The following is a 12,315-nucleotide window of genomic DNA, read 5'->3' as shown; positions in this document are numbered from 1 at the left end:
AGCATCATGAGAAAGTCAAGGGACAGCAGGGGGATGTATGAGGGGCATTTCTTGCATTGGAAGTCTCCATGGTTGGAGCCGATACAGGCTGGGCTGGGCGCTGTGCCGGGCAGGAAGGGAGCCGGGCAGGGCGGGACACGGCGTTACGGCTGTAAAGGAAGCGGCGTTTCCTGCCCAGCGCAGCCCACAATGCGACGGAGCTGCCGACCCTGAAGGTGCTGGGCTGGGAGCACCAGTACCAGTGCAGATAGATAGGGGATGAGGATGAGGATGGGGTGATCTCACTGCACGTCCTGTTGCTCCCTGCGTATGGTTCCCAGTGGTTTTTGTCCAACTGAGATTTGCCCTTCCAGCTCTCTGCCTCCAGCTGTCCTTTCCCCTCTTAAGGGGAACTTCCCAAAGCACCCCACTGGGCACTGTACTTCCCAGCACTGTGCTTCCCAGCACTGGCACCAACAGCTCCCATCGACATCTCCGGTCACAGCGAGGTGTGGCTGAGCCTCAGTTCCCTGTTCCTTGGCTGTGACAGCCCCAATCCATCACCGTGGGGCTGATGGGTCCACACTGGGGTATTTAGGGGAAGTCACGGACATGAGTAGGGACGGGCAGAGGTTGCAGAGCGATCTGGCTGATGGGCACCAGTGCTTGGTGTGGGGGTGAGTGCATGTCCTGGCCAGCAGCAGGGACCCTGCTCCTCCCCAGGCAGTGAGATAAGGGTGCTCCTGCCCCAAGGAGTGGGGCTGTGCTGCCATGACAGTCTCCTACACACTGAAAGTCGCCAACTCCCGTTTTTGGGGCTTCTCCAAGCTGCTTTTCCGTTGGAAGGGCAGCATCTACAAGCTGCTCTACAAGGAGTTCATCGTCTTTGTGGTGCTGTATGCACTGCTCAGCATCATCTACCGGTGAGTGGGTTGCATTGCTCCCTATGCCTTCAATGTCATATGTGAGGGGCCTCGTCTGGGGGTGGGGATGTATAGGGGTCCATCAATCATGGTCCACTGGTCCTCAAGAGACTCCCCCAGGAGGGTTGGGGTGGGATTCCACAAGGAGAAGAGGACACAGACAATGGCTTTTTGTGGGGTTCCCACTGCTCGCCCCTGACCCTGCTTCATGCCTGCTGCAGGCGGCTGCTGACCGAGGAACAGAAGCGTCTCTACACCAAGGTGGCTGAGTACTGCAACCGCTCCACGGACCTCATCCCCATGTCCTTTGTCCTAGGTATGGGTCCCTCTCCTGTTTCCCAGCTGTGGGGCTGCCCTCCCTGCCCATCCTGGCTGGGGGCTGGAGGAGTCCTGGGAGTGACTCTCAGCTCCTGGAGCCACTCTTGTCCTTGGAGATACCAATGGGATGATCATCCACCAACCCCAACCCACCCCACCATGCGCACTGACCATGCCCCTCAGTGCCACATCCCCTTGGTTCTTGAACACCTCCAGGGATGGTGACACCACCACCTCCCTGCTCAGTCTGTGCCTGTGCCTGACCACTCTTTTGGAGAAGAAATTTTTCCTGATATCCAACCTGAAAGAGTCAGGGATATCCCCATCTCCATCCCTGGGAACAGTAACCCCAGAAATTCAACGGGAACTGGTTCATCTTCACCGGACCCAACCACTCAGAGCTCCCAATGGAACGTCTCTCTGCAGGCTTTTATGTCACCCTGATTGTGAATCGGTGGTGGGCACAGTACACCAGCATCCCACTGCCTGACCAGCTCATGTGTGTCATCTCCAGCAACGTCCACGGCAAGGACGAGCGGGGTCGGATCCTGCGGCGCACCCTGGTGCGCTACGCCAACCTGTCGGCCGTCCTCATCCTACGCTCCGTCAGCACCAGGGTGCTCAAACGCTTCCCCACCATGGACCATGTGGTGGAAGCTGGTGAGGGGTGACAGACCCCAGGATGATGGGGTGGGAGAGGTGGGGCCCTTAGAGGTGTTACTCTGGGGGAGTTTGCAGTAGGGATGCCCCGCTAATCTCCAGCCCCTTGGATGCTGTACCCAACCATGGTGTGGAGAGCTTATTTTCCTACATAGGCATTCATCCCCAAAGACACCTATGTCTTCTCTGCTCACCAACGTCTCCCATGGCTGTAGGTTCCATGCAGAACCAGATTCCTGTTGGGACCGCCCCCAAAATCATATCCCCCAAAAGGTCCCTTTCCCTTCATCTTGGGATCCATGGTGCTGATCCTCTGCCTTGCTGCAGGCTTCATGACGCAGGATGAGCGCAAGCAGTTTGAGAGCCTGTACTCAGACTTCAACAAGTACTGGATCCCCTGCGTCTGGTTCACCAACCTGGCAGCCCAGGCACGGCGCGATGGCCGCATCCGTGATGACGTTGCCCTGCGTCTGCTGATGGATGTGAGTCGGCATCAGGTGTGCAAGGGGCTGAGAAGTATGGGGGATAGGCAAAAACCCACCCGTGCCTCCCTGCTAGGAGCTGAACCTGTTCCGGGCCAAGTGCAGCATGCTGTTCCACTACGACTGGATCAGCATCCCACTGGTGTACACACAGGTGAGTGACCCCAGCCCAGCAGCAATGTGGGATTGCCTCCCTTCACTGTCACCTTCTGTCCCCATGTTCCCCACGCAGGTGGTTACCATTGCTGTGTACTCCTTCTTTGCCTTCTGCCTCATTGGGAGGCAGTTCCTGGAGCCGCTGGAGCCAGGGCAGGAGGGGGACCTGGATATGTACGTCCCTCTCTCTACCCTCCTCCAGTTCTTCTTCTACGCTGGCTGGCTGAAGGTAAGATGTGACCACATGGCTGGGATGTGCCTTAAGGGATTCCTGGCATAGCGCATGTCACAGCAGGGCACTGGGTAGATGGGACATGGAACACTGGTCTGTTTCGTGATTCATAGTTTGGTGGACATGGTGGCGATGGGTCAGTGGTTGGACTGGATGATCTCAGTGGTCTTTTGCAACCTGAATGATTCTATGATTATGTTCTATGTTTCTATGTGGACTGAAGGATGGAGAGCCCTGTGGGAAGGTGTCTCCGTAATTGTCCCTGTGTCCTTGTGTCACCTGTTCCCTCCCTCCCTCCCCAGGTTGCAGAGCAGATCATTAACCCTTTTGGGGAAGATGATGATGACTTTGAGACCAATAAATTGATAGACAGAAACCTGCAGGTGGGTCCTGCCCTGGGCTGTCATCGGGTTGGGTGGGCATGGGGACACCCAGCAAGGTGCCAATGCCACATCTAGGTGTCCCTGCTGTCGGTGGATGACATGTACCAGAACCTGCCACCAGCCACCAAGGACAAGTACTGGAACGAGTCCGTGGCTCAGCCCCCCTACACCATAGCCACTGCCGCCGAGACTCTGAAGCCCTCCTTCCTGGGCTCCACCTTTGACATGCGGTGAGTGCACAGGACATCCCAATTGGAACACGGAGGGAGTCCCTACCACCGATCTGGTGGGCTCAGTGGGGACCTCGGGGACAAGCGGCCACCCTAACCACCCCTCTGTGCCCCTCAGCATGACCGAGGACATGGAGCAGAGCCAGACGGTGGAGGCCTCGCCGAACATGGCCCGCACGCAGACCCCGCTGCTCAGCCGCTTCCTCGCCGCCGCATCCCCTGCCATCAGCATCAAAAATTTTGGTCGAGGCGGCCGAGCCACCCCTCACCTGCGGCGTGCCAGGGGGGACAGCAGTGCCCACAGCGAGGACCCCGAGGCTGTCAGCCGCATCGAGGAGGAGGAGACGGAGGATGAGGAGAGCCAGAGGGGCAGCCCCCACTCCCCAAAGGCCTCCAATAAGCAGGAGAAGCTGCCACTGATCCAGGTGGAGGCACCATCCACAGAGAGCATTGAAATTGAGCAGCCAGGGGCTGGGGAGCCATGAGGAGGTGGAAGAGCCCTGTCCCAATGCACCCCTGGCCAGAAGCAGGACCTCACCAGTCCTGAACCAGGGTTTGTCCCCAGGGTGGGGGGGAGGTGCTGATGGGTCGGGGCGATGCCACCACTTGCAGCTGGCCAGGCACACTGCCTGCTGCCAAAGGGACAGCCCAAGCACTGAGCCAGGTCAGAGCAAATGTGTTCAGCACCGTGCTGGAATGTACCCTCAATGTTAATAAAGTTCTTGCCAGCCTTGGATTTGAGGATCTTTGTTGTCACTCCCAGCAGTGAGGGGCAGGAACATCAACTGCATCCTAAAAGTGGGTGAACTCCATCCCATGGGCTCAGACTGCAATGTCTATGGGGCTTCAGACCAGGTTACACAGCTGCATGCTACAAAGCAAAAGGTGCTTTCAGCCTCTGCAGATGAATTCCCCCATCCAGACATGTTCTCCATGGGTATAACAGCAGGGCTGCTAAAAATCCCCTTTCTAAAGACTTTACCCAGAATTAATCCAGGCCTGACAAAGGCACTGGCACTCATGACCGTCTCCAAGTTCAAGCAGTATAACCCAGCACCTATATGGCTCAGCTCATTGCATGCTTGCTGTAAATCACTGCACAGTCACGCCAGGAGTGATGCCTCCTACTTCCCAGCTGCACGAGGCCTCGTGCCCGTGTCACCACAGGTACTGGCAGTGCCACACAGCCTGGCTATCTGCCATCCTGCCATGTTCCCATGTCCCTGCAGCACAGCTATGGGTGCCGGCTCCGTTCCCACGGGCTGTCACCCTTGGCAGCAGCGATAGCAGTGCTGGCCATTGATGGATCAGTCATAATCCTGCCCATCATGGCAAGGTTTACAATCCCTGCCCTTACCCTCACACTCATCTCAGCTCCTCCTTCTGTCCAAAGTCCCCCAGGAACTCCCTGAATCCTGTTTGCTCTCTGCAGAGGGTGAGCGGCGCGAGGCAAACGCGGAGGAAGCTGCCGTGACGCATCCCTCCCAAATGCCCTTTATCGCAGCCACCGCACCTCTCTGCAGAACACGTTGCTAGAAAGCAGGGAAAGTTTATATGCGATCACTATGGAGAAAGAATGTGCTTGTGCAAACATCACACCCAGCCAGGCCCTGCACTGAGACTCCCAAGTGCCCGTTTCACCCCTGCAGTGAGCACAAAGCTGGGCTGCAGGGCAGTGGCACTGCTGGCTGATCGTTGATGTCTCTATCCACCCCCAGCACCCACCAGCAAAGCACGGTGAATCCCTGCAGCTCAGGTCATCCGTGCCCACTAGCACCTCCTGCTGTCTGCTGTCAGGGCAGGGCACACAAGAAAACCAGTAAAACAGCCTTATTTGTGGGGCAGGCGGCCCTCGCTGAAGTGCTGGAGCTCAGCACACTACCCAGCGAAGGACCCTCAGTGAACTTCACTAAGCACTGCCCGACGGAAGGAGTTACATTTTATCCACTACAGCTCTGCTGGGGGCAAGCTGATCATGGACTCCTCCAGCTGAGAGTTAAGTGCGAGGTTTGGGCCACAGCCAGCTTCCATCTCACCAGAGCACTCCCACGAACAAACAGGCTTTTGTAAGAATGTACAAGTGGGTCAGGTATGCAGAGCATGCACTTAGCAGGCACCAGATGTGTGAACATTCAGTCTGCCCAGAGCACTGGGGAACTACAAGCCTGATGTTATAATGACTTTGTAAAGTTACTTGTCATCAGATGCTCCCAAACAAGGGCAAAAAACTCATCAGAGTTTCCTAATCCTGCTCTAAGTGACAATGTGAAAAGCTGGAGCTTGTACCCAGCTTTCGAAAGGGGCAAGCCACAGAGAGAGCCTGGCCCTTCTGCTAGAAGGGATTTCTCTTGCACTGGAATGAGACCAGGAGATCAGGGAAAGACCAGCTAGTCACTGACCAGTGCAGACATTCAGCCAACAGCTGGTTTAGAACATGATCCTGGACCTTAAAGGTGAGCGTGCAGCCAGGCAGAAAGCACCAGGCCACGGCAAATAGGACTGCTGGCGCCAACCAGAGGACAGAAAAAAGGCAGGAGATACCAGCTGCAGGGGCCAGGGCTGTGACATCTGCTTTCAGCCAGATGCAGTCTAACAAAGGTTCAGTGCTGCACCTCTGAAGCTGCTAAGTGGGCACCCTCCTCCTGAGGCAGCTTGGCAAAGGGCCCCATGCAGTCAGTGCTCCCCTAAGGTACCAGAGGGCGAAGGGGAACACGTGCCCTGCCTGAACCACTCTATTCCCAAAAAGCCAAACTCCAGCAGGAATGAACATCCACACCCTCCCTCTGCAGTCATTTTTTCTAGCATTGGTAATATGCCATTTGAGCTTCATTCCATGTCTTTTACAAGTATCTGTGCAGTAATAATAATAAAAAACAACCTCCCGAAGTTGCCAACCTCGATTCCTGCTGACGACTCTTCCACATCCACTTGGTTCACTAAGTCACTGCTGTAGAACCCAGCGAGATGTTAATCAACAGCAAGCAGGGTCAGAGTTTACCTCAAGACAGAAAAGCACCTGGCGATCGCAGGGGAGCCTTCTTGCTTTCATGCTCCTAAGGAGCTACAAGGCCCCTCTGCACACAAATAAGCACAGGACCCATTTATTACAGGAGACTCGTGTGTTTATTGGCTCTTTCAGGAGAATCGTTAATTTTCATTTGCCTTTTCTGGCCTTGATCTTCCTCAGGTAGAACTCTAATTCCTTGCCTTCCAACACATAACCATCAGCTCGGCCACACTGTCCAGGTCTGGAGGCAATGCAGGCTGCAAGGAGAACTCATTCAGTTAAGTTAAATAATTCCCTATATACATATACACAAATCAAAGGAAACATTACTTGCAGTCTCTCTGTAAAAGCATGAATGAACAAGGACCAGTAACATACCAGCTTACGTGCTTGCTTAAGTACCCCCCCTGAGATACCTTGCTCTGAACCTGCTCTGCTGGACTACACCCACAAAGAAGTCCTCTTCAGATCTCCAAACAGTCATCCCTCAAATTCAGTAGCAGAACTGGACAAAGGTCTCATCACCAGAAGACTTCAAAACACTGAACTATCTGCAACAGAACTTGACACTGCTCAAACTGCTAACGTACATGCTGAGCTTTTCCTGGAACACAGTCCACCCATGTCTTCACTCATTTTGCAGGTCTCAAGCCCCATCGTTTCCCTCAAGGCCAAAAAGGCAGGTCTGCTAGCTGTCGCCCCCAGTGCTTCAGCTGCAGAAACATTTTATGTTCCTGCCAGGGCTGGGCTATCTCCAGACAAAGTACAAGAACAGTTACTCTTACCACCCAGAACACCTGCAGACAGATAGGGAGAACTCTCCCACTGCTTTCACCTTGCAGTTAACTTTATCACAGCTTGTAGACACAGCTTGACATGATCCCAGGAGCAAGAACAGCATCTGTTCTGGCACTGCTGACTGACTCCCTCATCCACACCCACACTAATGCTCCCAGGGACTCACCCAGTAGCTTTCCTTGCTGGAACTGCTCCTCAAGAATACTGGCTATCTTGGCATTCTTCTTTCGCTCGTCATATTTCTTCTGGATCTTCTTTGAACGCTTCTTGTTCAAGATTTCTTCTTCCTCAGGTGTCTAAAATGAAGCCCATATGTAAAGACAAGGTCAGCATAAACTGAAGACAAGGTTGAGAATGTGATTATTTCTTGCAAGAGATCTTCACTGAAAATAGAAGGATTTTCTTTAAGTACTGTTATGTCCCAAATCACATCTTCTCAAGGCACAAATACTTCACAGAATCAAGTGCTGTTTTCTTTTTGTTTGTTTGTTTTTACTTTTGAGGTCAAGAAATGAAACATTACTGACTGGAGTCACCGCTGACAACAAAGGACAGTGCCCTCAGGCAACTGCCCTGACAGATGAAACTGCAAAGGCTTCTTCAATTAGCTAATTCCCCCAAAGAAAGTGAATACTCTCCTTCTACAGATGTAAGAGCACACAGGTGTGGTGCAATTCCTGGCAGACAAGCTACAAGCTCTCCCCATGCTCTGAACCATGCAGTGGGTGAGCAAATGAGAGCTTTATTTTTAACACAAGACTACCTTAAGCTGAATACTGCCCAAGTGTTCAAAAAACTTTTAACTATCTGGGGTTTGGATGTTGAAATTTGAGGCTGAATGAATCTGGATAAAGACACTTTAAAACGCTTCTAAGCAAGTTAGTAATCCATTAGCTTTTAAATCAGAGGGCACAATTCCTCAGCACAAGGACCTGACCGCAAAGTCTTCCTCAGCATCACAAGTGTCATCGCTCTCCCTTCAGTAGCAGAACTGGACAGAAGTATCATCATCAGAAGACAGAAGATGGACAGTCAGACCCTCGTGCACAACAGAGCGCCATGTCTCAGAACTCTGCGGTCCCGAATGCTCCATTAACAGAACCTGACTTATTCTGCTGGGAATGCAGCCCACAAGACCAGTGCTACCGCTGTCAGGAAGCCAATCAGTGCTGGCAGGTGCTGGTCACTCACAACAGCTAGCTGCCAAGAAACCGAGCAACCCCAGGCATACACACCAGCTTGGCACCCTTCTTGCGTCCGAGGGGCAAGGCATAGTGGGCTTCATACCACTGTCGGTACGGCGTGCTGTCAACAAGAACGATGCAGTTCTTCACCAGGGTCTTCGTCCGCACCAGCTCATTGTTGGAAGCATTGTAGACAACATCAATGATCCTGGTCTTGCGAGTGCAGCCTTTCAAAAGAAGAGCATGAATTCAAACCTATAGGAATCAGACAGCTGACAACATGCTCCATGGGATCTCAAGCATACCCTAAACTCAGCTCACATCACCCCCTCAAATGTCCTCCAGCCCCCCGACACTGCCTTTAATTTAGCCCACATTTATCTTTTTTTTTTATCCCAGCAATCCAAATCTGATCCTACAACACAAGTCTGTATGTGGAAAAAGGTCCATCCTAGATGAGAGACTGAAACCTGTGGCGCTGAAGGAACTCATCTCTAAGATGACTAAATAATGCTGAACAGCAGATTTCTGGAGTGGAAGATACCTTAGCAGATGCCAATCAACACCACACAGAGGGCTCAATCCTCAATCCAGCTTCCTACAATTACCAAATAAACTGAGCTGAATGTATGGAATGGGAGCCATTTTTACAGGAGAAGAGATTTTGAATAAAGTGGGAGATGAAGCTGGGCTTTCACTCTTCACGGCCCACATGAAACTCTCAGCATTCAGCTACTGCATTTAGCAGTTGTCACACAAAGGACAGGTTAAAAAAACACAACAAGTTTTCCTCTCTTCACTCACATACCTCATACTTGTTCTGCAAGGTGAGCTCAATCCCCTCATTACTGCAATTCTGTCTAAAAATGGCAGCACTTTTCATTTTAGACAATGCTCTGCCATCACTAAGAAACCACGTGCTCCCTTGTCAATACACTGGTCAGGATGCAAGCTGCATTGATGAAAACCTGTAGGCATTCTTTTTTTTCACCACAGGGTAATCACCCCACCCCAATAAGCAGCCAGTACAAGCACGCCCCTCAGTGTAACTATGACACTCCAATCACTGTGAACCCAGCAGACATCCAAGTCTCCCAAGGCCACATAATGTCAAAGTTATCATCACCATGCGTACTGCTTCGAAGCCAACTCTGCAAAACATATTCAAATCCAGCCTAAAAATCTATGGTTACTTCTACTCCGTTAGCAGCACTGGAGACTGACTGCCACAGCTGTAAAAATGCATTTAAATCACATTGCACTGATGACGTACTTACATTCAGAGCCCCAAGAGAAGTTGCCAACATCCAATCGAAGGGCACGGTATTTCTTATTACCACCACGAACCCTCACTGTATGAATTCGGCGTGGACCAATCTACAGACAGAAAAATAATTGGCATTGCTGGTATCAGTAAGCAGTGCAGCACGTGAGGAGCCCAGTCAAGTCCTAAGCTGGAAGGCAGCACGGTCAGTGTAACTATGACATACCCCAGCATTGGCAGATACAGTAAATGACCAAAACGGTCTGTTGCATCTACCTAAGGTGAAAGTTTCATCACTCCTATTGCCTCTTATTGCTAAAACTGGCAAACCACATCTGAAAAATGACTGACTGCCCTCCACCAACCACCCACCTTAGTGTTAGCAGGAGGCCGACCCAGCTCATACTTCCTCTTCTTGTGGTACGGCTTCCTCTTGCCCCCAGTCTTGCGACGCTTATGCCAGTTGTCCCTGGAGATACCTGAATGTATGGAGCAGCGTGGTCAGAGTGTGCACAGACCCCACCTGCCCACAGTGGGGCACACCTCTGAGTCCTCAGCTCTCCAAGGTTGGCATCCGCACAGCACACTCAGCTTTATGCAGCAGTCAGAGAAGCTTCATCATTGAGACTCAGAGGCACTTTGATCACTTCCAGCACAGCCGCACAGAGCAGGCTGTTTCTATCCAGCATGTTTGCAAGCTTCTCTAGTTCTCTTTGGGTTGCAGCCCCCCAACTTACCTTACAAGCCCCGGCAAGAAGCATCTCATATTGAGCAATTAAGTCCGCAACAACAGAAGCTTTAAAACACCGACTGAATCTGGCAGAGCACGCTCTACACCATCAAACTGCACGTCCCTATAGGAAACGAGGCACCTCAACCCATCCTCCTCTGAGCCAGGCTGCAACGTCCTACAGGCAATCAGCCTTAGCCCCACCACCCTGCATATCCATCCCATCTCCTGGGGGCTGCAGGAAGGCCCGAAGCACCCCGCAAACACATCGCTATAAAGAAGCCCCGCACTGAGGCCCGGCGGGGCCGCCTCCCCCCAGCGCCATGTTGAGCCTGGGCAATCTTCTCCCACCACCTACTCGGCGCTGCCGCGGCCTCTCCCAAAGGAAGCAGCAAGAGATAGAGGCACCCCCAGCCACCGCTTGGCAAAGAACACAGACAGGCAGCGGCAGCACAACGAGCGGATGGCGGCGGATGATGACCAGGCCCAGCAGCAACCCCACTCACCCATGGCGCAGCACCGCCGCAAAGAGGCGGTGCAAAGGATCACGGGGCGGTTTGCCGCCGCGAATTCTCGCGAGGCCGTGACGTCATCGCGCCGGAACCGCGGGCGGGCGCTGTTGCTAAGAGACAATACAGCGACAAGAACCCTGTAGCTGATTTGCCTGTCTGCGGCCGTCATTACCGTACGGCTCATTAATTTGCATACCCGGCGTGCACCGCGGCGGCGCGACTCCGACAGCGCTGCGCAGCGCCGCCGTTCCCGCGGGATAGCGAGGGGTGTGTGGGGCCGCGAGCGGAGTACAAAAGTGGAGGATCGGAAAAGGAGGACAGAGTGGGACAGACGGGGATCGCCGTGTGCTCAGGGAGGCGGGCGGGCAGTGGGATGAGGGCTGGGAAAGAGCAAGGGTCATACTCTGGTTTCTCTTCAGATCGTATAAATCTTTCGCCTTTTACTAAAGATTTCCGTGGAGAGGAACAAGCACGAGTGTCGTGGAATTTTTTGAGGCTCTGCTTCGGCGGAGCTATTCCTGCTGTGGTTAAGGACAGAACTAACGTCAGCGCGATGAAGCTGCTACAGCCTCCGCGCAGCTCGAGTTACGGAGCGAGAGCCCCTGCTCGTTGTGCTGGGCTGATCCAGTGCTGGCTCGCGCAATAAGTGCGAGTGTCGTGAGGCTTCTGAGTTTTCAGTTGTGAATTTTCTAAGTATCGTGAGGCTTAATTTCCGCGGAGGCTCTCGCTATTGCTTTCGTGGAGCATTTTCAGCATTGCAGGTGAAAAGCAGAACAAGCACGAATGCCGTGGGAATCTCTGAGTGTCGTGGAATTGTTGATGCTTCCCTTCAGTGGAGCGATCTCACTGTTGCTTCATATCACAGTGGGCGTTTCGGCTGTGCTGTTCGCTGATAATGCAACGTCCCGAGTTCCATTCAGTTTCCGCAGTGCAGCCCCCATAGCGCAGTCCCGCACAGCGCTCCGCAAGCAGGCGCGCACCGCCCGGCTCCCACCGTTCAGTTTCGTTTCAATTCGGCGCCAGGCAGTACCGCCCCGACCTGAGCGCTGAGCGCTGGGGCAATGGCGCCTCCTCATTAGCATGCGGCAAATTAGCATACAACTTATTAGCATACCCCGCGTGCAGACGGCGGACACGCGCGCCACGCCGGGCTCCGCCGATCCGCGCGTGAGCGGCCGCCGGGAGCGGACGGGGCGGCGGGGAACGGGGCGGTGCGGAGCCGGGCTGTGCCGGGAGGAGCGGAGCAGGGCAGGACGCCGTGTGCTGGGGGCGGCGGGCCGGCAGTGGGCACGGGGCCGGGCAGGGGTGGGGTTATACTCTGGTTTCTCTTCAGATCGTATAAATCTTTCGCCTTTTACTAAAGATTTCCGTGGGGAGGAACAAGCACGAGTGTCGTGGAATTTTTTGAGGCTCCGCTTCGGCGGAGCTATCCCTGCTGTGGTTAAGGACAGAGCGAG

General features: G+C 53.6%; 2 protein-coding genes and 7 non-coding genes across 9 annotated transcripts; 3 read left to right on the top strand and 6 right to left on the bottom strand.

Annotated features, from left to right (window-relative positions):
• The first annotated feature begins 586 nt into the window (after positions 1-586).
• Positions 587-4,099, top strand: BEST4 (bestrophin 4). Its single transcript, XM_042819686.1, has 9 exons — positions 587-902; positions 1,124-1,218; positions 1,647-1,880; positions 2,208-2,362; positions 2,439-2,516; positions 2,595-2,747; positions 3,053-3,133; positions 3,209-3,363; positions 3,482-4,099. Exons 1-9 carry the CDS (start codon positions 751-753, stop codon positions 3,846-3,848), a joined length of 1,470 nt encoding a protein of 489 aa, XP_042675620.1. The 5' UTR covers positions 587-750; the 3' UTR covers positions 3,849-4,099.
• Positions 4,100-5,641: 1,542 nt separating this feature from the next.
• LOC122161111 lies at positions 5,642-5,770 on the bottom strand. The gene has a single exon (XR_006169097.1). It is a non-coding gene; the product is annotated as a small nucleolar RNA SNORA35 (small nucleolar RNA).
• A 697-nt stretch (positions 5,771-6,467) lies between these two features.
• On the bottom strand, positions 6,468-10,932 carry RPS8 (ribosomal protein S8). The gene is made up of 6 exons (XM_042819555.1): positions 10,853-10,932; positions 9,989-10,095; positions 9,630-9,729; positions 8,404-8,579; positions 7,335-7,464; positions 6,468-6,627 (listed from the first exon to the last, which is right to left on the bottom strand). The coding sequence occupies exons 1-6, from the start codon at positions 10,854-10,856 to the stop codon at positions 6,518-6,520; spliced, it is 627 nt and encodes a 208-aa protein (XP_042675489.1). The 5' UTR covers positions 10,857-10,932; the 3' UTR covers positions 6,468-6,517.
• On the bottom strand, positions 6,830-6,901 carry LOC122161101. The gene has a single exon (XR_006169087.1). It is a non-coding gene; the product is annotated as a small nucleolar RNA SNORD38 (small nucleolar RNA).
• On the bottom strand, positions 8,114-8,185 carry LOC122161100. Its single transcript, XR_006169086.1, has one exon. It is a non-coding gene; the product is annotated as a small nucleolar RNA SNORD38 (small nucleolar RNA).
• On the bottom strand, positions 9,817-9,920 carry LOC122161102. The gene has a single exon (XR_006169088.1). It is a non-coding gene; the product is annotated as a small nucleolar RNA SNORD46 (small nucleolar RNA).
• Positions 10,163-10,247, bottom strand: LOC122161099. Its single transcript, XR_006169085.1, has one exon. It is a non-coding gene; the product is annotated as a small nucleolar RNA SNORD55/SNORD39 (small nucleolar RNA).
• Positions 10,933-11,257: 325 nt separating the features above from the next.
• Positions 11,258-11,372, top strand: LOC122161114. The gene has a single exon (XR_006169100.1). It is a non-coding gene; the product is annotated as a U5 spliceosomal RNA (small nuclear RNA).
• A 799-nt stretch (positions 11,373-12,171) lies between these two features.
• On the top strand, positions 12,172-12,286 carry LOC122161115. The gene has a single exon (XR_006169101.1). It is a non-coding gene; the product is annotated as a U5 spliceosomal RNA (small nuclear RNA).
• Positions 12,287-12,315: the final 29 nt, after the last annotated feature.

Source organism: Centrocercus urophasianus, unplaced genomic scaffold, assembly GCF_019232065.1.
Source record: "Centrocercus urophasianus isolate 14NV4802_14NV808 unplaced genomic scaffold, USGS_Curo_1.0 seq_18, whole genome shotgun sequence".
Taxonomy (NCBI): domain Eukaryota; kingdom Metazoa; phylum Chordata; class Aves; order Galliformes; family Phasianidae; genus Centrocercus; species Centrocercus urophasianus.
The sequence above is the reverse complement of the archived record's forward strand: the minus strand, read 5'-3'. Positions and strand labels throughout refer to the sequence as shown.